Source organism: Copadichromis virginalis, linkage group LG2, assembly GCF_057382275.1.
Source record: "Copadichromis virginalis isolate Kocher_CV1m ecotype Utaka linkage group LG2, C_Virginalis_male_GT1.1, whole genome shotgun sequence".
NCBI classification, from domain to species: domain Eukaryota; kingdom Metazoa; phylum Chordata; class Actinopteri; order Cichliformes; family Cichlidae; genus Copadichromis; species Copadichromis virginalis.
The window spans coordinates 8,293,827-8,320,431 of NC_140619.1; the positions used below are offsets into that span (position 1 = coordinate 8,293,827).

Sequence of the window (26,605 nt, forward strand, 5' to 3'; positions counted from 1 at the left end):
ACGCAATATGTTATTTAATAATGATTCATCTGAATTGTCATTTTAATTCAAGCAGCTACTTCCAAAGCAGCTTGTGAAATTTCGACATTTCTTTAAGTTCGTGCAGACTTTATTGTGTTTTGTTCACCATCTTTATATTTGAAATCGTTTATACATTCTGAAAATGTGGTCTGGCATGTCAAAGAGGACTTTACAGCGCCCTGAATGGTTTTAAAATGATTATTTTGAAGAATTTCACCTCGTTTTATGCAAAGAATTTGTTAAACTATGCCTTTACTGTATACATTTATATTCTATATAAATAGTTTCTGTGGTGATCACTGTCTCCTTTTTTCTGCAGAAAAGATAATATGTCTCATATTATTTGACAATTAAGATCTCTTGGGGCATCCTTACCTGTCGTGTTTGACTGACGTCCTCTTCCACAAGCGGGGATAGCGAGCTGTACTCCACAATAGAGGAGGAAAGGCTGTGGGCGGGCAGGCAGGAGCACCGCTATCCAATGGGACTGGGGATGGGAGGGAGTTTGGCGAACTCCGGCTTTGTTCTAACTTACTGGGACTCCAGCACAATATGACTGAAGCGTCTGCACCGTTATTCTACGGGACGGTGCGTAGGCTCGCTCGCCTGCATACACTTAACACCGCTGACTTGCGCTCCAACTTTGGATAAACTTTTTTTTACGCATCTCCAAGGAGTCGGGAACTTTTATTTTCTTTTGTCTTTCATCGGATTGTCTGATTTCTTCTTGAAAATGCTATTTAAAGAGTTGAAATGAGACTTTCCTGAGCTGCAGGAATCATTCTCTCCGTTTAGAGGATCTTTTTGCAATTAAACGGCGCGGTGCGCAGGATAAAATAACACTTCTGGAGCACTTTGGTACACTGACTAAGCGTGGAAAGAGTTTCTCGTTGAGTTTTGTCTGCACATTTTCTGGAATACAATGATTTAGTGACTCGTCCAAACTCAGTAAAGTTGATGCATCATAGGCATGAACTCTGTCTGAGAAAGGTGGACTGGCTAACTGACCATGGCGCTCACAGGTATGGGCTCAGGCCGGCTTCATTTGATTCTACTGATGTTATGGACTCTGTCGCGGTACTCAGCATCCAGCCAAGTCCGTCAAGAGTTTCAAGTCCTAGAGGAACAGCCCATTGGCACCTATGTGGGCACGATAGGGACCAAGCCCAGCTTCACGTACCGCTTCAGCGAAAATCACAAACTTTTTGCAATTAACGCCACCACGGGAGTCATTTCCACTTCATCTGTGATTGACAGAGAGGTTTTGCAAAGTGATGTCATCAACGTTGTGGTGCTGTCCAGCCATCCCACCTACCCTACTGAGGTCAGGATAGTAGTTTTGGATATTAACGATAACTCCCCGGTGTTTCCAGACGCGTCAATTGTCGTGTCTTTTAAGGAGGACGCCAGCAGCGGCAGGCAAGTGATCCTGGACACTGCTACAGATTCCGACATAGGAAGTAACGGAGTCGATCACACCACGTACAGAATAGTGAAAGGCAACGAGCAGAGGAAATTCCGCTTGGATATTACAGTCAATCCTAGTGGAGAGGGGGCATTCTTGCACCTTGTTTCAACCGGAGGCTTGGACAGGGAAGTTACTCCCTTCTACCAGCTCCTGATTGAAGTCGAGGACAAAGGAGAGCCGAAAAAGTTTGGCTACATGCAAGTAAACGTCACTATTCAAGACATAAATGACAACCCCCCGATTTTTGAGCAGGACCAGTATCAAACCAGTGTTTTTGAGGATGCAGCTGTAGGTTCAAGCATCCTGCAGATTACAGCATCAGATCAGGATGAGGGAGCAAATGCCGAGATCAGGTACTTTTTAGATGATGGGACACCTTTCCAAATTGACCCCAAAGCAGGTACTATTATAATAAAAGAAGGTTTGGATTATGAGAGTAAAAAAGAATATTCTCTGACTATTCATGCTGTAGATAATGGGGTGCCCTCTCTGTCAGGCAGAACAGAAGCCACTATCAAACTTTTAGATGTGAATGATAATGACCCTGTCGTGAAATTCCGTTATTTTCCCACTACTTCTAAATTTGCCTCTGTAGATGAAAACGCACAGATTGGCACAGTTGTGGCTTTGCTTACCGTTTCAGATGCAGACTCCTCTACAGCTAATGGTAACATATCTGTTTCAATCTTAGGAGGCAACGAGCAGAGGCACTTTGAAGTGCACAAATCTCCTGTGCCCAATTTAAGTCTGATCAAAGTGGCCAGTGTGTTAGACAGAGAGAGAATTTCCTCATACAACTTGACTGTGTCTGTGTCAGACAACGGTAAACCGATGGCTAGGTCTTCTTTTGCTAGTCTGGTTATTTTTGTGAATGATATCAATGATCACCCACCCATATTTCAGGAGACGGTGTACAGAGTAGATATCAGTGAAGATATACCAAAAGGCAGCTACATTAAAGGGGTTTCTGCAACAGATGGTGACTCTGGGCAGAATGCCAACCTGCGCTACTCCCTTGTGTCTGGAAATGCTTTGGGCTGGTTCTCCATCAGTGAAAACAGTGGTCTGGTAACCAGTGCTGCTTTGCTGGATAGAGAAATAGCATCTGAAATTGTGCTCAATATTAGTGCCAAAGACCAGGGGCTGCAGCCCAAAATGTCTTACACTAAACTGATAGTCAACATCACAGATGTGAATGACCAAGTGCCTACATTTACACAGAGCACCTATCATGTTTCACTGGTGGAGCACGCTCCGGCCGGCACAGAACTGGTGGTGCTGTCTGCCTCAGATGACGACCTTGGGGCCAATGGAACTATCCGGTTTTCATTTGATGCAGAGACGCCAGCCAGCGTCCAGGAGCTGTTTCGCCTGGATGTCGTGTCAGGGCGATTAAGCACAGGCGTGGAGCTTGACAGGGAGGATCAGGCCTCCTACTTACTCCACATCCAGGCAGCAGATGCAGGCAGCCCCCCTTTGCACTCTGTAGGAAAAGTCAATATCACCCTTTGGGATATCAATGACAATAGGCCAGTTTTCTATCCTGTACAGTATTTTGCAAATGTGAAAGAGAACGAGCCCTCTGGTTCTTATGTAACCACGGTTTCAGCCACAGACCCCGATTTGGGTAGGAACGGCACAGTCAAATATATAATTACAGCTGGAGACTCTTCCAAATTCCGCATTAATAGCAATACAGGCAAAATTACCACACTGGTGCCCCTGGATAGAGAGGAGAAAACTGCTTACCAGTTGCAGGTGACAGCAGCAGATGGTAGTGGCCTGCGCTCACACACACCGGCCATTGTGACTGTAACTGTAATAGACACACAGGATAATCCACCAGTGTTCAGCCAGAAAGTGTACAGCTTTGTCATGTTTGAAAATGTAGGTGTTGGGACAGTTATAGGGACAGTGTCAGCAACCACAGTTGATTTAAATACAAACATTTCATATCTGATCACCTCAGGAGACCAGAGAGGGCTTTTTGCTGTCAACAGTGCAGGTCAGATCACAGCATCAAGACAGATAGACAGAGAGGAGCAGGGCTTTTATCAACTCAAAGTTGTAGCCAGAGCTGGGGAGATCACAGGAGAGGCCTTTGTTAACATAACTGTAAAGGACTTAAATGATAATGCTCCTCATTTTATTCACGCTGTGGAGCATGTGAGCGCAGTGGAAAACTGGAGCACAGGTCATGTAATATTCCAGGCCAAAGCTTCAGATCCTGATGAAGGTGCAAATGGCATGGTGGTCTACAGCCTCAAACAAAACCCCAAAGGACTGTTTCATATTCATGAGAAGCATGGCCTCATCACGCTGACCGGGCCGCTGGAGATCACGACAAGTTCCTATGAGATTGAAGTCATTGCATCAGACACGGGAGTCCCTCAGCACACCTCCAGCCTCATCCTCATCGTCAGCGTATACGACGTCAACGACAACTCACCTGTATTTGACCAGCTCTCATACGAGGTCATCATCCTGGAATCTGAGCCTGTCAACAGCCGTTTTTTTAAAGTGGAGGCCACTGACAAAGACTCCGGTCTCAATGGCGAGATTATGTATGACATCGCTGGTGGGAACACAGGTGATGTGTTTGGCATTTTTCCAGACGGGCAGTTGTACATCAAAGCGGAGCTGGACAGAGAAATCCAGGACAGATATAACTTGGTGGTTACAGCCAAAGACAGGGCTGTGGAGCCGCTGAGTGCCACTGTAAATGTAACAGTGATTCTAGATGACGTAAATGATAATCGTCCTCTCTTTAACAGCACCAATTATGTGTTTCATTTTGAGGAAGAACAGAAGAGAGGGTCGCTTGTTGGGCAGGTTTTTGCTGAGGATAAGGACTTTGGCCCAAACAGTGAGGTCAGATACACATTTGAGACTCCACAGCCCAACTTTGAGCTGAATGCCATCACAGGGGAGTTGACGAGCACTTTGCAGTTGGACCGGGAGTCACTCATGAGACAAAGAGGCGCCGCTGTGTTCAGTTTTGTGGTTGTCTCGTCAGACCAGGGTCTCCCCAAACCCCTTAGAGACCAGGCCAAAGTGCAAGTTTACATACAAGACATCAACGACAACCCGCCCAAGTTCACCAAAGACATATTCCAGGCCTCCATCTCTGAATCAGCTCAAAACATGACACAGCTGCTACGGGTCTCTGCCTCAGATGTGGATGAGAACAAAAATGGACTGGTCCGCTATCACATCGCTGAAGGCAACGAGGAAGGCCAGTTCACAATCGATAGTAGCTCTGGACAGGTGACTTTGGTTGGAAAACTTGACTATGAATCCACATCTTCATATTCACTAAAAATCATAGCTGTTGATGCTGGGGCTGTGCCCTTATCCTCCTCTTGTATGCTTAGCATTAGCATCTTGGATGAAAATGATAACTCTCCCATCTTCCCTAAATCCTCACTGTCGGTTGACGTCCTGGAGAACATGAGGCTAGGGGAACTGGTGGCCTCTGTGACCGGCACCGATGCAGATTCGGGTCAGAATGCAGACATAACGTACAGCATCACAGCCACAAACAACCATGGCACTTTCAGCATCAGCCCTAACACTGGCAGCATTTTTTTGGTTAAAAAGCTGGATTTTGAAACGCAGTCATTTTACAAACTCAACATCACTGCAAAGGACAATGGCAGAACTCCCCGCTCCTCATCCATTCCTGTGGTTATTCGTGTCAGGGACTTTAATGACAACCCTCCCATATTTACCGCTGGAGACATTTTCAAATCCATCCCTGAAAATCTTCCTATCTCTGCCTCAGTTATGACCATTACAGCTCAGGACACAGATGCAGACATAAACGGCCAGCTGCAGTACTCGATTATTCAGCAGATTCCACGGGGAAACCACTTCAGCATTGACCCAAGCACTGGGTTTATATACACCAGCAAGGAAATTGACAGAGAGTTCTCAAATCTCTTTGAGTTGACAATCAAAGCCACTGACCAAGCAGTTCCAGTTGAATTTCGTCGCTATGCCCTGAAAAATGTAACAATATGGGTCACGGACATTAATGATAATGTTCCCACTTTTGTGTCCCAGAATGCACTTGTGGCTGAGCCTAACATAGTCATCGGCTCCATCTTGACCACAGTGGTGGCCTTTGACCCGGACGATGGTGCGAATGGGGAGGTGGAGTATGAGCTTGTGGAAGGTGACTCGGACACTTTCATCATGGACAGGTACAGTGGGGATATTCGCCTGGCGTCCCAGCTGGTTCCATCCCGACTCATGTACACCCTCACAGTGTCAGCCACGGACCACGGCACTGACCGCAAGACCTCCAGAACTGAGCTGACCATCATCCTTCAAGGAGTGGATGGACCTGTTTTCTCCCAGCCCAAATACATCACCATCCTCAAAGAGGGCCAGCCACCGGGCACCAACGTCATCTCCCTGGATGCCTCGAGTCCTAGAGGCTCTGCAACCAAAGTGGAGTATTTCATTGTGGCGGTGCGCAGCGGCGGAAAAGCTGTGGGTCGCCTTTTCACCATCGGCCGACACACAGGAGTGATACAGACAGCTGCAGAGCTGGATCGAGAACAGGGGTCTGACCTCTACCTGGTGGATGTGTACGCCATTGAGGCAGACGCCAGCCAGCCGAGAACACAGCGTGCTGAGGTAAGGACACTGCTGACTTTTCTATTCTCTGCAGGTACTGGAAAGCCACCTTATATTTTGCACTATTGGTCTACTTGATCTGTTTGGCAGGAAAAGGGCATGAACTCACCCACTGGCACTTGTTAGAGACATTTGGATTAAATAAATGTAATAAGCAAAGTTGGAGGGTGGGTGACTGTCCAAGTCACACATAAAACAGAGCCACCAATTGCATTTGGGTGTGCATTCATTTTCTTTTTTTTTTTACACACACACTTTGCATTATATTAAATCATAATTTTGTTGGACACGACTAAGAAAACCTTGTTCTTTGGCGTGATAACTTTATTGTTCTCGTTTCCAAAGCATTCTAGCCATAACAATTCATCTTGAGTGTGGCTCCTCTAATATTTGAGTCTCGGAAAGGAAATGAGCATTGCATGTCTTCTGCGGAAGCTCCTCTAGCGCTTTCCTGAACTGAAATATTCTTATCAGCAGGTTATGAACTGCACAAATCAAAGAAAGACCACTTTTTAATTTCCCTACAGTTGACATAATTCATTCAAGGCTGCTCAATTTCAAGACCCACAATGGTTTCTTTTGTGTGTGAAGCAGAAATGAAAAGGAGAGCCATTCATACGGTGTTCCAGTACAGGTATGCATCATCAGCGCTGGTATTACTTTGAGCCTTAGGGCCTAAGGCTGTTTTGGCACTGGGGTGGTCTTTGGGTGCCTTTATACCACCAGGAACTGCTCCATAGGCAATAAGTGACCATTAAAATTAGTTGACCTCTTAAGACTTTGTAAAAGGATCAGGACAGAGAGAATGAAATTTAAGCTGTCCATTGAGTTTCTTCGCATTATGCGATGCACTGTTTTTAGGTTTTCTCTGAAGGAGATGGAGTTAATTCTCTCAAATGTCATGTGGAAACCCTAAGGCCAGTTTGGGTGACTAATACCTAGCTGCTAGTCAAATTAAAAGCAAATGTGATTCTATATATGTTTTTGAAATTTTAGCCAGGGCTTAAAATACCATGTTGTTACAGACTCGATGACACACATACCTCATATATTTAAAGAAAAAATGTGTTTCGTGTTAGTGCATTTCTGAGGATGCCTGATGCAAAATGATTTAGGAGTTTAGGATTAGCAGTTCAAGCTTGATAGAATAGAATAGAATAGAATTCAACTTTATTGTCATTGCACATGCACAGGTACAGGGCAACGAAATGCAGTTTGCATCCATCCAGAAGTGCTTTAGTGATATAGATATATTACAATATATATTAGCAATAATATAGATATGTGAGTATATTACAGAAATGGGTCTATTATGGTATGTTATAATGTACACGGTATGAAGTATGTTGTGAATATTCTATAACTATAAGTATGTACAGGCTGTAGTGAGTACAAGCTATGTACAGGATATGAACAGGATATAAATATGAAAAACTATACAGAATATGAAATGAAATAAATAACTTTACAGAATCTGGGATATACAGCTATACAGAAATGGGAACTATGCAAGTTGTAAACAGTTGTAGGATTAAAGATTATCGAATGTACAGAATGATTATTTACACAGAGCTATACAGTAGTGCAGTTAAGATAAGTGAGGGTGTAGATAGTTTCTACAGAGGCTATATAAAGTGCTAGTGGTTGTGAGTGGTGGTTCAGTCCATGTTATTATTGTGTTTGAGGGTACAGTTGTCCATTGTGGGTGCCTTTTCAACCAAGACGCATATTGAAACTGAAATCCAATACAGCAATCTGTTATTTGGAGACAAACTCACATATTATTGAAATCAAGGATTACTTGGCAAAATCGTGTTAGCAGAGTTAACTTAAAAGTTTGCCCAGGCCAAATGGGAATATCAAATGTTCTCTCACTTTGCCTGCAGCAAAAATGGCAAACTACTTTCCTGCAGACTCTGCTGTCGGGCTAATGAGAGAATATAGTGCTTCACTGCTTCATTCCCAAACGTTAAACTCTAGATTGGTTTCATGCTAAGTTTGAACTTTCTCACCCCTTGGAGAGATGACTTTACCATACCACCTGGCCGAGTAGTCAATCTCTCCCGTTTGAGAAGCGTGAGATCTAATAACGTAGTGGAATTCAAATGACCGTCCACATTTGGATACACGGGCTGGTTTTTGTGCTGCAAGGCAATAAGCAGTCGGTTTTATGACCACATTTTTTTAACAGCACAGATGAACAGGTTCTGTTCAGACTGTTTGGGTCTCCTCTGTCAATGGGACCTCAATGCACAGTGTGGTACAACAATGTAAACCTTCTGACTTAGACTAATGTTTTTCCAGTGCAGTGTTTATACACCAGATACCCGGTAGCAACTTGGGGAGTATTTCCATCCAAGAGGTTATGACCCTTTCACATTCTCCATTTCCCATTTTCCCCATTGATTGGATGCATGAGAGAAAGCTGGCATTTTCTCCTGCACTGTGCACCACGTGTGATGTTTTGGAAACACTTAAACACAGAGAATCTAGTTGGACATGCTTTATCAGTGGCTGCAATCTCAAACAGCTCGGGATGTTTGTCAGTAATTGTTGGTTGGTGCCTTCTGGCAAACATCTGGGTCATATGTAATATCCAGTGAGGTCTTCATTTAACCAAACAGCGATTCTACTTAAAGTTTGTTAATCGTATTTTTGCTGTTGTCATTTTGCATTTGGAAATGTTTTTCCTATGACTTCATTACCCAGAGATCTGAGTTTCTTTCTCCTGTTTCCTACTTTGGGTAAATATGCTGGGGAAAACATGTCTTGGCGGCAGCTTTATCTATTGTTGATGAATTCATTGAGTGTTTAGAAGGATGTTTTTCATTTGAGTCAAAGTTTTGATTCATCACATCCTGGAATGTACGTGTTTACAGGCGAAGAAATATGTTGGTTCCACTTTGGGCCATCGGCAACATGACAGGAGGTGTTTATAAGCTAGACGAAACACCTGCAATTAGGGTTTATATGTTAACCGCCAAAAGTAAAATGGCCATTACATGCAAATGTCACCTGCCATGTGACAGTGGGGCTGCAGCAGACTATTGTTTATTATTGTTCTTTAGAATGGCAAAAGCATCCATCAAAATGACCCAGAAACCGTGTCTTGTATATTAAAATCATATTTCGGCATTACTCAGAGTCATAGCCTTTGATCAGTAAACGCTAAGTGACTGAACAGTTTGCTGGTTCTTAGAGGAGAAATGAAACTGTAGTTGCAAAAGCAACTCTGTCTATCTCCACTGTCTGTATTGTACTTTCTGGGTAAAATATGTCTTTGTACCCTTTAAATGAACTTAAGCATCCTAGACATGTCACACAGCTTCCATTTGTGTTGGCAGTTTTTGCAGACTTTTCATTGCCACCTTTCAAAATCTATTTTTTCTTCTTTTTCAAGTTGCATATTTGGTTGGAGCATTCCTTTGCATAAAGGAGTGAATGCTGTTGTAGAAACCAGAGGTCTTACTGGTCTCTGTTTCTTATCCTCTCTGCACACTCTCCCTTCATCAGCCTCCTCCTCACATTCAGATGCATCAGCCCCTATACAATGTAGTGCTACAACTGTTTTCTTAACTCACTGTGAATCAAAATGAAGTGCTGTTTTTTGGACAGACCCTCAAGTGCCACGTCAGGCCTTGCCCCCTCCTCCTAAAGGCATTGTTCCCCCCTTAAAAGTAAACACAGTCGCAGTGTTGAACAGGCCTTCCTTTGTTTTACTTTCGCGGATAAAGTGTTGCGCTGCCCCGGCCGCGATTCGAGAGGCTTTTATTATTTTTTTGTCTGTGCCAGCGTCTTTCTTTGGCAGATTTAGGCATGTGTATGGATGCCCCTGTCAGCCAGCTTTCCTCCCCTGTCTGCACCACTGAGCGACGCACAGTCAATCTGTTTGGGCTCATGAAACTGAGGAAAGAAAAGAGTGTTTTGGGAGGGTTGTGGACATGTCAGACGGTATTATTGGGAGTTGTGGGAATAAAGGAAGAGGTGGGGTGACGGGAAGCGTTATTAGGAGGGTGTTCGAAGTGCCAGACACAGGGACCCTTGCAAGGACATGGGAAGTGAGAGGCACAGTTGTGGTCCAGGATCATGTTCCAAGCAGGTTCAAGAAAGAGGGATCAGTCTGCTAGCAGGTTTTGGACATCATAGTCGGGGAATGCAGTCAGATACTAGGCTCAAATTAGTGTTGGTCTATTGTTATGGATAGTTTGAACTCCATTACTGTAGATTCATCATCCCCTCCTCGTTAAAGCTGTATATCTTCATGTCTTTACATCTCATTTGTATCTGCGTGCCTGTTTTGTGTCTCTGAGAAACTGCTTGTAGTCTCACTGTCAGATTCATAAATCTCAATGGTAGCAAAATGTCAAAGTCCTTTCGCTTTCTCCATATTTCATGATGCTGAAGCTCCTCTAATGTGAATTCTGAGGGAAATGTGATCAGAGGCATCGTTGGGGTTGTAGAGAAGACAAAAAAAGCCTCCCTGAAATACAAAACCTGTAAAGCCATCCAGGTCAGCGAGGCAGGAGAACAAGGTCACGTACATGATGATGTGATATGCATGCTGGTTCTTCTTTGTGCATTCGTGTCGTTTTGTGAGTGTAATAAAGGCTGAAATATTGATGACTACAGTTTCCACAGAAAAGAGGGAATATTATTACCGATAACTCCAGCTGTGCATTTAAATTTCCTGCATCAAAAAAATAGGAAAAAATGCTTTCATTAGATTTGAGTCATATGCAAGTTTAGTATGAAAATTTCATGTTTCTCAGAAGGCACATTTTACAAGAACTGGATGAAAAATGATGCAGAACAAACTGCATCCTTGTGTATTGTAATTCATGCTTTAATTGCGATATTTTGCTTGTGCACATGTGCTTGAGAGAGGGTGGTAATACACTATTCTAGCCATTACCCGGGTTGTAATTCACCCCGTAATCTGGCTGGACAAGCGATTTAAAATGGTGACCGAAGAGGTGACGCATCTGCTCAGCTCTCCTGGTAGGTGGTCTCTTCGGGTTTTGGGTGAACCTGTGAGTGAACTGGTGTTGGGGAGTGCCGGTTGTCTCAGAGCGTCTATTCGTTTTAACGAGACGCAATCGCTATAAAAGCTGAATAAACATTCACTCATGCGTAGACGCCTGCAAGCAAATGCTGCCAGAAACACACACACACACACACACACACACACACACACACACACACACACACACACACACACACACACACACACAATCTCACACAGACTCATGAGCAGAAATATGAAATGGTAGCAACAGTCAAAATAATTGTTTAATTTTAATTAGTATGATTATGTTACTGTCAAATAAGATCATTGAGAGCTCTTTTCTGCGGATTCAAAGTCAAACTTATGTCGGCCTTTTATTGTATTGAACTGTCTGTTTGCGTTTGCCTTTTATTTTGTGCTTTGCTGAAATTTTGCTTGTTTTACGTTCTTACAGATGCTTGTATTAGTGATGAAGATCAAAAATACTGTGCTATACATTTTTTTCTGAAGAGCTCTTGTACGCTAGAGTAGTTGCTACAGCAGGCCTCCTCAACATATGACTTTTTTCTCATAACACACACTTATGAAACTCGGGCCTGAAAGGTCAAGACCTGGATCATATTGTTCTGCTGTGCCATGTTCTATAAAGTTAAGCCAACCATCGCATTAGTAATGAAACGGCTAAAGTAACCCTTTTTTTGGCACAGAAACTGGTAAATCCCACAACTCACTTTCAGTTTTTCACCTGTTAAAATGAATAAGGAGTCAGATTCTTTAATCATGGTATAATCATAAATGAATCTCCATGTGTTGTGTAGCAGTTAGGCTTGAAACTTTCCTTTATGTTATAGTTGAATAGTTAGAGTTAGAGCTGGATCAGGTAACTCTGAACCATCCATTAGAAAGGCGGCTGTGGGTTCAGGCTCCTGGGGGACGTCCCATGATGCACTGAGCATTTATTCTCCACTTTGTCTTTTCACTCACGTTGTGTATGTATGCCACTACTGCAGCGGTCCCCAACCCCCGGGCCTCGGACCGGTACCGGTCTGTGAGTTGTTTGGTACCGGCCGCGAGAGTTGAGGCTCAGGTGTGAAATGTGTGGTTTTCAGGGTTTTTATCGGTTTTCAGCGTTATTTTGTTATCGTTTTTATCGCTAACTCGGTTTTCCTGGGTCTCTTCACGTGTGTTATGAATAACTCTTCTTTTTTTCAGTTTCACTAGTTTTATTTTGTTGTATTTTTCCGCGACACCTTAAAGGCCGGTCCGTAAAAATATTGTCGGGCATAAACCGGTCCGTGGCGCAAAAAAGGTTGGGGACCGCTGCACTACTGCATGTCATTACCTTTTTTTAAAAAATTAATAGTTGTGTTTTGTCCTTGTCTCTCTACGCTTGTATTTTTTTCACTTTGTCCTTCCCCTCACCTTCCAACCATTAAGAGGAGATGGCTGCCACTCCCTGAACAGGGTTGTGATCTCTTCCTGTTAAAAGGGAGTTTTTCGTCCCTACCATGCCAAGTGCTTTCACATAGGGGAATGTTTGATTGTCTCTAATATTTTAAGGTTTTCCTTGGAATATAAAGTGCTTTTCCTAGCTCATAAAAGTTCTTAAATGTTAAATATTGTGCAAAAACAGATAATTAAAATAAAGTTCAATCAAGAAGTCAGGAACAGAGTCATATTATGTATCTGACCTGCAGTTCAACTCAGTCTTTTGGTATTTGGGAATTTGCAATGGTGCTTTGGACACATGTCGAATCCAGTAAAATAAACTGACATCCAAGTAAACGACATCACTGTTAAGATTTCACTGGCATTGTCTGAACTTTCTAACACTCATTGTATTGTCTTCTGCGGGAAACTGAATTGTGCTGGTGTGGTAACCCTGCCCTGTTCTACTCTAAACAGGTTAAAACAAAAATTATTTACATATTCTATTTAAAAGAAAAAATGGCTAACCGCTAAATTATGTTCGTGAAAGGAATGTACGTGTGTATTAAAAGAAAAATCTTTAACTCTGCAGTTGACTGTCCGCAACTTAAAAAAAAAAACCAAAATAAGTTTTTCCCCCTGCTCTGCCTCATGAAAAGTCAATGCAGGACCTTCGGTTAGAATAATAAATGAATGCGGCCAGAGCTGTGCATGCTCTGCAGAGTTTTGCATCATTGCGTTTATTTTCACTTCAGAGATTCATTTCTCTTGTTGTGTGACTTTGATTGTCATGCCTCATTTGGGAGGGGGTCATTCCTCTGTCTTAAGCACACATGCTCGGACCAAATGTGCGACTGAAATAGTATTAATCTCCGCTGGGAATGCCTTTCTCCTTTGGTCTGCAGGATCTGGCGTGATCAAAAGGGAGACCTTTATTGTTTGGTACTGTAGCAGGTGGGATTTCTTCAAGTGCAATCAGAAAGGTCGATGTGAAGCTGTGATCTAAAGTTTCCAACCTTTCCAGTCACTCAACCGCAAAAAAGTTAGATTGGGAGTAGCTGAAGTGGGAATGATCAGGTAGAGCTATGATTTGGTTTGTACATTTTGCCTGAGCAAGTGCTACATAAGGATATAAATCTTTGAGAGTATGACTACATCCCTGTGATTTCTTCATCACTCCTCTCTGCTCTGCTCTGACTGTGAAGGGACCATAAAATATACCCAAGTCTCTCCAGCTGAAAAAAAAATGTTCCACTACTTTCACTTGTAAAACGAATGGAGTTTGAGAGAGAGAGAGAGAGAGAGAGAGAGGCAGAGTGGTGGGTTGATTTTGGCACATATTCTCAGTGGTAATAATGGATCCCAGCTACAGAATGATTTGTTCTTCCACGTGACTTACCGAGCTCTCTAGCATCAACAAACACTCCACATGCAGAAATACACACAGCAAATTTCCATTGTTTTCAGAGCTCAGACTTGACTGTGGTGCCTGGTTGACCTGTTCGTCTGCTTTGTGTCCCAGAAAAAACAAAAAAGAGCTACTTGCTGCTCTTTTTGCTCATCTCACTTCCCTCTCCCTCACGTCCATCAGTGGCACCCCTTGAGTGACATTTGGTGCTTTTGGCTCACTCACAGATCCTCACATCTTCAGGGACATCAAACAAAAAGGACACAGAGAAGACTTCTGCTGTGCATGCAGAGTTCTCACGTGCACAGCAGAAATGCATAGCCCTCATCTCCCCTGCTTGCGGTAAGATGAGTGACCCGCAGGCAGGAAGGGGTATCTCCCACAGCCTGGGCAGATAATTTAGGATCTAGAGATGGAGGGAGGTGAAAGGAGGAGGGGTAAGGGGAGTTAAGGTTGGAGCTGGGAGAAAGGGAGGGAGGAGTGGAGTAGGACTTTAGTGTCAGGAGAAGGAGACAAGCAAAAGCTAGACTGGCACCAGAGAGCAAGAGCTTGTGTTATTGTTATCTCCCATCTTATTTTACGAGTTTTCCATCAAGAGAGTCACTGTAGCTCATGCTCTGCGTGCGCCACACTTTTAACTTTATTAAGAGGTTAACCATACCGTGATTTAGAGTCTAAGCAGAACTTATTTTTTTATGTTTTGTAGCTGTGTTGTTGTGATAATATTACTTTTCAAGCTTGCAAAATCTTTGCAAGCTTTGTCTTGCTCAGTCTGCTGTGCAGGTCTTAACTCAAAAAATAAGCCAAGCTGCGGTTGATTTGCAGCTGTTTTCAATTTTAGAATTGAAATATTTCAGCTCTCAAAATGTCCCTGCATGACTTTTCCGGCACTCAATTTCTGTGCAAGTTGTTAGATTTTTAGAATCATGCAATGGAGTGTTAGTCGTAATTCTGTTCGTGCTCTTCATTTGACAGCTTTTTGGACGTTTCTTGGACTTTGAAAATCCGCTGACCAATCTAATGTGATCTAATGGGTATTCCCCCCATATTATAGCTGATTTTAATGTTTTGTTTCTTTTTGTTTTCTAATCCTTTCTTTTTCTCCTCTTAGAATTGTGTACTGTGAATATTATGGAGTGCTACTGAGGTCATTACAGACTCACGCTGTGCAGCCAGACATTGTTTAAAACCACATCATAAATCAATATATCAGCCTTAATTTGATAGAAATGTGTACAATGTATTTTTTTTAATAGCTTCAGCTGAGGAACCGAAAGAACAGCCTATGGCTGAGTGTTTAAAGGGTTGGTTCACCTAAAAAACAGAAATGTTATCGTTATTTGATGAACAAGTTAAAATAAGCCTAGAGAGAGATTAAAAAGATATTTATGTTTAAGGTTCTACTTAACTGACAGGTGCCTCTTATCGGGTGTTTCTGGGCAGATTGATTGCTTCTGAACCACCTTACAAACAATCAGAAAACTCAAGCTGCTTAAATTCCCCATATACATCCTCCTCCACTGGGTTGTTTTGCTCAAACGCTGTGGTTGTTTGAGCACGTAGTCGAGTGCAACGTCCCGGGAAAATTGCTCGTGGTCACCAGGACAATAACTGGAGAGTATGAGCTTCACTTTGTAGGATTATTATCTCATTGAAGGAGATTCTTGGATCCGAGTTGTCTCCGTGCTGGCGCTGGTGCGCTGTATTTCCAAAGCAATAATCTTAAAGCATCTTTGATGGTGAAATCTCACAGAGTATGCTGGGTGCACGCTTCGCCTTCAAACGTTTCCGTCTTGCACGGCATACTGTGTGGCTCTGCATGGCAGCTAGCAAATGCTGGCCCTCGATAGCAAACAAAACACAGTGTTTACACAAATTTCGAACAACTGATCTGCTGTCAGAAACAGAGCAGCAAGAACTCCTGGCTTGAAATAGCTAACCATTTTGGTGAGCGCGGCCCTGCTCTCCCCTCCTTGGTTGGTCAGTTTAATTGAAACCAGCTGGTGAGGGTTCTGGGTAGCGATGCGCGGGGGTCGACTCAGCGTGACTCAGGCTTTTACCTGAGCTGCCCCCCTTTTGCTTTGTTGTCAGACAAAAGTTATGTTTTAAGTTTGTGATATCTCATGCAGCAGACTAAAGGAAAGTCTGACTGTTTTCAGCTCCTAAACGAGAGGGAAAAAGCTGTGGTTCTGGTTTCGATTACATTCGTTGACATTGTGCTATTTTCGCTTTTTTTTTTTTTTTTGCCCACTCTGTGATTTTCCTATGCAAATGGATGAAGTGGCCTAATTTCAGCAGGTTCTTTTGTGTCGAGGTGTAATTTAACAAACTGCTGCTCTCAAAGTTGACTTTATGGTCTTTCCTTTCAAACACTGTTGTTGACTTTGTATACATTTCTTAGTTATATGTGTGTTAAAGTGCAGATACGTGCCTGATTGCTCACATGCACGCGTCCGTATGCATGCCTTTAACCTACTGTTCTTGCATACTTTTTACCAAATTTTTCTGAAGTTATCCTGCTCGCTGTCTCTGGCACTGACATGTAGTTCACTGAGATGGGAAAAAAAAACTAAACAGCCCACTGAACAATGAATCATCCGAAACATCGTCTAAACTTGGCTGGCCGGCTGTTGACAGACAGATCATAATGAAGTTTCCCTCCCACGACACTAAGATCTAACGGTATTACATAGAGGGTGATCAGATATTACATTATGTTTCTATCTGCTCCGGGGGTCTTCTGCTATTGAGGGCTTCACTTACAGTGAGGCGTGCAGACTGAGCGCAGATGCCTGTGGGTGTATGAGAGCAAAATAGCAACAACTCAACACTTACAATTCAAGCAAATCGAAATCTGCTCACGTTCTTCTTAAATAGCCAAAAAGATCTATTATTCTTCTCATTGAGTCTTTTTTTTTTTTTTTTAAATATTTGAGTCTCTTTGTAATCATTGTAAATGCCATACTGAGGTAATCAAAACAAATATTTATTCTAGGAAAATGTGAAGCAACTGAAGTGAGCTGAAAACAGTGCCAGCTTGCTCTCTGCGTTGTCAGTTTCGTTTCACTAGATGAAGGACTTTAAAAAGAACTGCACCTTTTTTGCACGTTAGCATTTTGGCGCACGTTTTCATGCATCTAACTGATGAATTATCAAATTATCAAGGCTATGAATAAGCTTGGACTTGACTCCTGGAGTGTTTGTTTAATGATCAGTCATACTAGAGTACCAGCGTCTCACCTGGAAATACCATCAACGACCTGCCCAGCACCCTGCTTCACACCCAGTGTCAGCTGACATTGGCTCCGGGGCCCTGGTTGGATAAGCTGTTAAGAAAACAGATTGATGGAATTAATGTAAAAGTATAATTGAATCAAGGAAACTGACATTTCTGAGAGCATCAATATATCCAGTGTGTGCCTGACGGCTTACTTAATGAACTCTGAAATCACATAACTGAGCTGTTCAAAGGTGCAGTGCTTTTTTAGAGATATCTACTATTAAAGACACTTACATTAGTTTGCATTTTATTGAAATATGTCTCTTGTCAGATATTAAAGTTTATTGAAATGCAATATACAAGTGATGTCTGCATTCTTCAGGCGCGCCAGCTAGCTCAGTGCTAATCCGTCCTCCTGCAGAGTTACACATGATCCTGCACAGGTTTCGTGCCATTCGATGCAGCTATTTGATAAAGACTCAGTGATCCGATGAAATGCGACACTCTCAGGATCCTTCCCAGTCACTCTTGTGACCTTTGACCCCACTTGGCAGAACTGGAACGGAAGCACAGCAACATCTCTTGGCAGCTAAACAGCCAGCTATGTGTCTGTCACAGTGTCTGTGTGAGTGGATATACTCTTATAGAAAGTGCGATTGTGTTTCATCAGGCCGAAAAAACACTTGTGCGTATGTGTGTGAGAGCATGTTAACATGTGACAGAGTCCTGCAGCGTGGTAGACTGGCAGCCTGAGCGTGAACTCTGCATGCTTTCTTTATGTCTCTGACGTCTGACAAGGCTGAGGCGCTGTTGGTAATGATGTGGTTATTACTTCCCATCATGCCTCACTGCAGGCCGGGCCGTAAAACAGTGCGGTATATTCACTGTGTCCCTCACCGACTGCCTACTGTGGCCAGCACTTTGTGGCTGTTTTATGAAGCGTTTTCCACTTAGGGATACACTCATGGGACCTCGTTCACCAAACTGCTCTTCAATGTGATATCATCATGTTGTGTAAAAGATACAATTATAATTTTATTTGCTTTTTTGTCATGTCTTTGAGACAGTATTTTAAAATTTGATAGCTGGGAGATATTCTACATTAATAATAAAAAAGATACATTTCACATATGAAAAGTTTGAATATTTTGTTGATGTGTTGTCTAAAGTCAAATGGCAATGCAGTCTTCAAAGGCTATTTGCTAACAAATATATAATATAAATGGTTGCTTATAATAGGGAACAGACACCCGACAAAGAACTGTCAACTGATTTTGCATTTTTCCTCACTTATGTCCCTCAGTTTTATAAATCCATAATCAATAATGAGAAAGAGAAGTATCACAGGAAAAGTCTAATTTTCAGGGCTTCCGTTACCTTTTTTCCACCTGCGTAGTGCCCAATCTTGAAACTTTTCCACAGGTTTTGACAAAAAACAAAAGACTGGTGCCAGTGCCAGAAAACTAGCACTCGGCATGCCACCACAGCAATTACTGGGCCCAAAGTTGTAACCACTTACATTAGTGGCTCTGGGAGGGGCTACTGCAAGAATTTAAACAGTAATTCATAGATGTAGACTCCAGATATCCATCTTCTGTGACTTTATTCCCACAAAAACTACTCCAATTTCTCCCATATAACACTACATAACATTAGGTGCTTAAATCGGACAAAATGTGGGCTTGTCTAAGGTAGAGCTGGCACCACCACTGGTGGAAATTAGGCGTATTGTTAAATTGACTTACATGTGGTCATATCAAGGGATATACTATGGAGGACAGCTTCAAGAGCTGAGTGCAACTAGAGCAACTTATTCACTGAAGCTAGGATTATCTTGTTCTTCTTATGACAACATATTCATGCCTTAAGAAATGTTCAAAGAAGATTGTAATGACACATTTTTTTATATTTAATGGCTTTATAGTTTTTACAGTGTTTTCTTTGTCTCGCTTGAATTCAGGGTATTCTCTTTTGGGAATTATACTCTCGCCGTGGAATGCAATCAGTAAAAGGGACTGGGCATCGGATTTCAAATTGTCTTTGAAACTCAAGATTTATTCACAGGCTGCATACATAACCCCCGCTGCTGAGTTGCACGAGCTCTCTACTTAGGCTGTGAGGAAACCGTGGTTGCCCCGGGCCTGGAGAAATGCCAGCTGTGGTCATATGGAACCAGTTTGAATCTCTAACTGTCAAATTCTCTGCGTTTCCCCCAGCATATAACTTCATATAGAGGATGCATGGACATGGTGCTGTTTGGCATTAACAAAACAACGACGTCAGTTTCTCACGAGAGTTAAGATTGTATCCAGCTTACCTTAATGATGTATGGGGTGCATTTGAGAGTGATAACATGATCATTTTAATTTTTTTAAACCTTAAACTCACTGCACATTGCTCGGGATAATCTTCGGAATGAAATAAATTTTAGAGTTCACAGTGGTGAAATCCGTTAAATTTGCACAATCTTGAGTTCAGTATCCTAAATTTATGCTAAAAAAAAAGGCAAAAGAAGGACCAGCATCCCTTCTGCGCCATTTAAAATCTTCTTCAAAAAAGTATTTGTGTCTCCCTCATTAATCTTCCTCGTCTCGCAAAATTAAATTCATATCATTATGACACAAATTAGCCCCCTACAATGATTACCCTATTGTTGTGTTGTTTACATTGTTATTTTTCCGCTGCTCTGCATACATCAGTTCGCTCCGGTTTTAATTAATTCTTGCACAGAAATGAACATGGGAGCAGTCCCGGGGTGATTCATTTAGGGTGTATATGATTAGGACCGACCTCGAAGATCAGAGGTTCTTTTTATTCTGTGGCATTGATGCTAATTCATTTACCAAAACCCCCACAAGTCTCCTCCTTCTCGCAATCCTTTCCTGTCGTGTTGAGGTTTTATTCTTTCCGATCATAAGAGTCCCAATTCCACTGCGCTGTTTGTGTTGGATGGAAATGAGGTCTGTCCATTTCTTTAAGGATGGGTAGATCAATGGATGGGGGTGGAGGGTAGAGAAGCTAGTGTGCAAGCTGTCTCTCCAGGTCTCCATTGAGATGAGATTACATCGTTGGTTGGTGGCTGCAAAATGCAGCACTCTGCTGGCAGACACCAAGCAGGACTCACAGGAGTCTTTTCAAATCTCACCATTGTTAGCGAGGGATTATTCTTTGGGTTGTTATCCCATTATGCTGTAATGGTAGCAATTTTCTGCTTAGGAATTTGGCTTTTTCTAGGGGGAAATACATGCCAGAATGTTTTTAAATCAAGCATTTATCATGTGCAATTTGTAAAACCTGTTAAATTGTATTTCCACAAAGAGTGACATTTTAGACAACTCTGAGTTCTCTGCTGGATTTATTGGGGAAATATTTGTTTACACTGATATCCTGATATCTTGCATTTCAGCATTTTCTTTTAGTTTAGCTGAAACCTTATATTGTCTTACAGAAATACTGTAAAACGGGACAACGGTCAGGTTGTTTTTAAAGTTCCTCTCTGCACAATGCTGAAGTCAAATTCTTGAAATATTTTGGGTATTAATTTTTTTCCTGACGTTAGGGAATTGTCCTTTCTTTAATATGGGATGGGACATCAACAAGGCTTTTCAAAGTAATGCTCTTAACAGGTCATTAAGCTTTTTTTGAGTTTTTCTGTAAGTTTGCCCAAACACTAAAACCTTGTGTCTTTCACGTCTGATTAGTGACACTTTAATAAAGTCGTTTAAAGTTCAGCGGACTGAATTTTCCACCTTTTCTAGTGTTTCTATGGTCACAGGGAAACGACCTGCATTCAGGCCTGTACGCAATCTTTTAAATGCAAATCCTTTAAAAGTAACTGTGTAATTCTGTCTATGGGGACTCTCCCAACTTGGCTGTGAGAGAAAGTGTTCTTTTTATATAAGGCAACCACGGCTGTTTTTCTTTCTGTCTTCTTGATCTGACAGCAATTGACTAAGCCAGTCCTTAAGGCATGACAAAAGCTTGGCAAAATCTTTACATTTCTTTTCCTCCTCTCTCCCCCCTCTCTCCCTCGCTCTCTCTTTTCTAACTTTTCGTGGATGGGCCAAGGTAGACAAAGCCTGTCTTCTCTTCCACTTGATTGGGTCAGAAGGCTGAGGTTAAATGTTTGGTTCAAAATTGTCTTAGCATTCCCAGCGTCATGTTTTTTCTTTCCTCTTTTTTAATGGCGCTCGGGGAAGCTCGGAATACTATGTCGAATCGGCCACAATCAAATCATTTACGGTGAGCTCACAACGAAGGAATTAATGCATTTTATATGAGGATGCCGAGTCTGAGGTGAAGTCCCCTCAGCAACATGTGAGAAAACGCTCTCTCTCTCTCTCTGTTTTACTTATTGAAATTATAGCTGTCACCCATTTCACAAGGAGGAGAGCTAAGGGGAAGCAGGTCATTGACTTGATTTTCATGGGAAGGCTGATTCGGCCATTCAGGGTCTGATAGGTCCAGTATTGACAGCCCTTTGCGCGAGGGGAGGGGAGCATGCCGCCTTCATTGTACCCACGGTTTGCTGAGGAAAAACAAGAGAACGCCTGGGAGACAAAGACCTCAATGGGAACAGTAGCCCCTGTGTCCCCTTGCTTCTGACTGCTGCTGCTGGGAGGCTTGTGTCTTCCATTCTGGCCTCAAGTGCTACTCCCACCCTCTCTCAAACACCCCGCCACCCACTTCTCCCGCTCTTTTTTCATCCTGTCAAGTGGCTGCAGAGGTGTTGCCGTTTTATCCTCTGACCCTTGACACCCTCCCTCTGAGTCGTATCGTCTCTGGGTGCAGAGGTTGTTTGTCATCTTCATTGGACGAAGAGTACTCTTCAGATCTATTTGTTGCCGACCGTGCTAGGAGCATTACTAGGGTTCTCAAGTGGGGCTTTTGCTGTAACTGGTCACAGGTGTAGGCCCAAAAAAACAAGACCATATCTCACCCTTATTACTTCAAATGTTGTACTGCACTTTCTCAGATCCTCAGTACTGCACCAAGTTTGTGGTGCACCAGAGGAATGATTGTCGATATAGCAAAGAACACAAATACATGCAGAGGTTTTGTGTCACTCCTTCTTGCTTCTTACCTTTCATTAACCTATTTCTTTTCTCAATAATGTATGCAGTCAGTGGGTGTTGGCAGCAGTTGTCCAGCTGCTGTCATTTGTATTCACTTCAAATCCTGCTCTCAAGCCCTTGCTCTTGTATTAACAAGTTTGTGTCAACCAGAGAGCCTTGGCCAGCCATCAGAGTGTAGTACATTGGTCTAGGTTTAAGGTTATCGGGTCAGTCTTATCGAGCCCTCTCTTTGAAGTAATCCCTGGCTCTGCTTCCCTTCTGATAAATACTGTATGTGGGCTTTGTCTGGGCAGGCGTCCAGCATGTGTGAAGGATGGAATATTTGCTGGTAGTGCTTACTTAGAAGTGTTCCAAAGCCCCAGCTAATATATTACCAAGGTTTGCCAGATATAATTTTAAACCTGACTTGGAGCTTAAGAACGCAGTTGTTGGGTGAAAACACATTTGAGCTCCTCTGAGTTGTTTCTACAGATGCAGAACTCAAGCTAATCAAAACAGTTTTTATTTTCCTTCAGTCTGATATGATCCTAGGTTTCGTCATTGTCACTCATGCTTACTTATCTCATGCTTTTTCACAGCTAAATCTGTAATCTCTCACACCAATTAAAAGAACACACTCAACAGAAGGTGTTATGCGATTACAGAAAAAGATGTGGGTCAGAAGCTAGCTTTTACCAGGGTTTCATGAGCAGGGAAATGAAATACGATTGCACTTTAACCCTTCCCGACTTGGCATCCAACCTTTAGAGCACTTTCTGACCTCTAACCTTTGGGCTAACCCAGGAAATTGTCCCGACTCCCTTTGACAGCGAGTAAGTACCATCTTTCCGACGTTTGTTGAAAAGAGTATAATGGGAACACAATGGAGAGTAAAATCATGCTGTGGTGACAGTTGGAGATCACAGCCCATGAATTTTTGGTTTAAGACATCAAAATGATGATAAGCCAACTGGTAACCATTAGGCCTGTATCCTTCAATGAATTTCGAGAACACACACATCTTGGCTCCCTTCAGATTTTTCCTTTCTTTTGGTTACCGCAGTGGATCGGCATGGTAGACTTTGTAGGGGGACTCTATCTTCCACACATCCCACACACCCTCCTGCTCCCTTTCCCCCTCAATCTAATACTGGCTTCTTTTGAAGTGAGGATTTTCTGGAGAAGTGCTTCAAAGCCCCTCCCCGCCACCCCACACCCAAATCTGTCTATTGAAGTATGAGGGCCCCAGCTTTCATATGGGGATATGGTCCTTCGATTTTGGGTCGTGAGCTCTTTATCGTAATTTACTGTATCAGGGAGTGCTTCTCTCCTGGTATGTGGAGATTGAAAGGAATGGTCATGTGCTGAACTGATTAAGAAGTTAGCAGTGACCCGAGGTTAAACCCTTTGAGTGGAAGGGGGGCTGGGGGTGAGAATACAAAAGACGAGTTGGAGTGGGCATAGTGGGTGGAAAGAGGTGGTAAAAGATGGAAAAATTATCCCAGTTCCAACTATACCACTCAAGAAGTGAAACTTTGCAGGAACTAAGGTCAAGGATTCTTTTCACTCGCTACTCCCAGTGCCTACACCCTTAAAGAATTTGAGATAATGCCATTAAAACTAACCTTTCTATTGTCACAGTGACTTGTTTTGGTAAGGACACATTTTCCTTATCATGTTCCATTAACTTGACATTACCTCACTCTTGTCTCTCCCCTCTCTGTAGCCTCACTCCTTTTCACGATTCAAGGCACCACCAGACTGTTTTTGTAGCTGGCTTGTCTCTTTGGAGGACCGGAGTAAACTGAATGGTGACAGCTTTGCCTGCCAGGCGAGTTGTGTGGCGCAGTGTCTGTATTGAGTCTAGGCTTGAGTTTTTTTTCTTCTCCCTCTGCCTCTCCCCTTTCTGTGTTTGATGAGAATCAGACAGATTTAGCCGAGGTTTGAGCAAGCACAGAGGCCGGCCGGCTCTCCGCGCACCACTGCTGCCATGCTAATAGTGGCACAGCCTGGGACCGCAGAGATTATCTGTTACCAGGCAGAGATGTCACAAACCCAGGGGGTATTTGTTGCCTTCAAAGAGACGCCTGGTCAATCTTTCCCCTCGTTAGTTATCACACTGATTCAAATGAAAACAAAAAAGGGCAAAAACAGGGGAAAGAAGTTGTGAACTGTGACACATCTCATCAGCCAGCATTTCTAGTCTTTCTTTTTCCATCCCATTATACAGTCTATTGACTATCCTAGAAGTTTTTATTGCAGGATTTCCGCTTTTCACTTTGACAAATAATTGAGGGCTGATGTCCTTCCTGGCAACGGATTTAAATTAAAATGCTCTGACCCGTTTTGATGGTTAACTTAACCCAGCTGAGCAAAGCTCGCTCCAGCAATCAGATGTAACGGCATATTGCGTTTAATTTGGAAAAAGTGTGTTAAGGAATCTTTTCTTTGAGCCTAAGTTGCCTTAAAGGGAGGGCGGATCGGAAACTTTCTATGCCAAATCGGTGGTCAAAGTCACAGTTTCTCTGCTTCAGCAGCGTGACAGTAGCCTTATCGAACTTTAACAGCTCTCCCACAGAAGTGAAGATGTCTCAATGCTGTCTTTGTAGCAAACTCTGTCAGTCAGTGCTCAGTGAAGACCGTGCAAAATTGAGCTAAGTGGAATTAATGAGCGAATTTTACCCTGGAGACCTGAGCTGCCATTGTCTTTGTTTGTTAAAATGAACGTTTTCACTGCAGTCCTCTCACCCTTGCATTGGACTTGCCAGGATTGCTTGGGTCCAACAGGTAATTCCCAGACATTTCCCCTTGTTTGGCTAAGGGAAAAAAAAGGAGCATCCACCCGTACTACCCATCCATGTATGTAAAAGTCATTAGCCATCGGGAGAGGAAAAAAATAGAGAAGAATTGAGGTTGATGTGTGCAAGAGTGTCCTTAATGCTCATTACTTCATTCAGAAAAGATTTGTCACATCTTGGGAAATGTTTTAAAAATGGAGACATTAAGAAAAAAGGAGAGAAGTGGCTTGTCAAGTTAGGGTACATTTTCTACATTTGTCTCAATGCATTTAGCTTTCAGTAATGGAACAAAGTTTACTCAAATATTAGATGTCAGTTGCCAGGATTTCCATTTAACTCTGCATATGTCTGAAAAAGAAGCAGTACTTTTAATTCTGCTAAAACGTGAACTTCCTTAAATGAAGCCGTCTTGAAGTTTGGTTTACATAAAGCTTTGACAGTTTGGCATAATGGAAAGTTCAGTATGTCTCATTGGGTTCATGTCCATGATACTCATATCTCATATCTCTATTCTTTTTTTTTCAGCATGCACTATACATACTCATTTTTGATGATGCAACATGTGTGTGTGGCAGTTTCAAAGCAAACTAATTGAGCTATCGGGACAACAAAAGTGACAAAGAAGGACAAAAAAGCCTGATTTCCAAAGATTTGTTCTGGCCAGATCTTCCTGTAGTAGTAAATCACATCCTCGTTTTCTTCTGGGTTGCATTATGGTGTGTAATTTAATGAATTCTTACAGTATCTGATAATTTCTGTGTCTATAAGGAGATAGCCATGTCATGCATCACTACTACAAAGCATTTTCTCTACAAGAAGAAATTAAAAATCCAAAGATATCTGCTTTATTTTCACCTAACATAAAGAAAAGCAATAAACTGTAACAATTTCAAAGCTGTAAGTAAAAGACATTCTGAATTTTTGCAGTAAAATTGGTGATTAATTGGTAATAATTGAATTTCTATGAATGTGTAAGTATTTGTGAATGTGTATTGGCGAGGGGCTTTGTGGGTCTTAGTGGGGATCCTCTCGGGCCCCATGGGAAAATGATAAAAGCCTTGTGGGCACTGAATCACCGGCCTTTGAGGATTTCCACAGGCCTGAAAGGCAACTGTGATAATTCAGGGACAATCCTATCCCGGTGGTCTTCCCACTGGCATCCCTTAATAACTATATTAGCAATTAAGAGAGGACGCTGAGCCGCACTCGGAGCCTATAGATTGTCCCGTTTTCCCTCATCTCGGTCAGCTGTGGCAAGGCTTAATGGGCTGTGAGAAGACATCATCCATGTACTCTTTAACCCTCATCCATTATGGTCTCACCATAATAGATAACAGACTTAAGATAATGTCACTTGACGATATAACACTATATGCGGTGTTTATTTTCAGTTGCCGTCCCTCGACGGTTGCTCAACATTATAAATGAGCAGATTGTAGAGCAGCTGAGGGTGACTTAAATTTAGAGTTTGAGGTTACAGATATGGGAATTTCTCCCCTGATTTCAACACCTTCAAGGAGGGTGAGTGATGTGGGGCCCAGGCAGGATCTCATGACGGA

The 26,605-nt window shown here is 42.5% G+C and overlaps 1 protein-coding gene across 1 annotated transcript in view; it reads left to right on the forward strand.

Moving 5' to 3' along the window:
- Window positions 1-583: 583 nt before the first annotated feature.
- Window positions 584-26,605, forward strand: part of fat4 (FAT atypical cadherin 4) — a 101,858-nt gene continuing 75,836 nt past the window's right edge. The window contains exon 1 of the mRNA XM_085469840.1: window positions 584-6,133. Coding sequence (XP_085325966.1) covers window positions 1,031-6,133 — 5,103 coding nt within the window. The 5' untranslated portion in view covers window positions 584-1,030. The remainder of the gene's footprint in view (window positions 6,134-26,605) is intronic.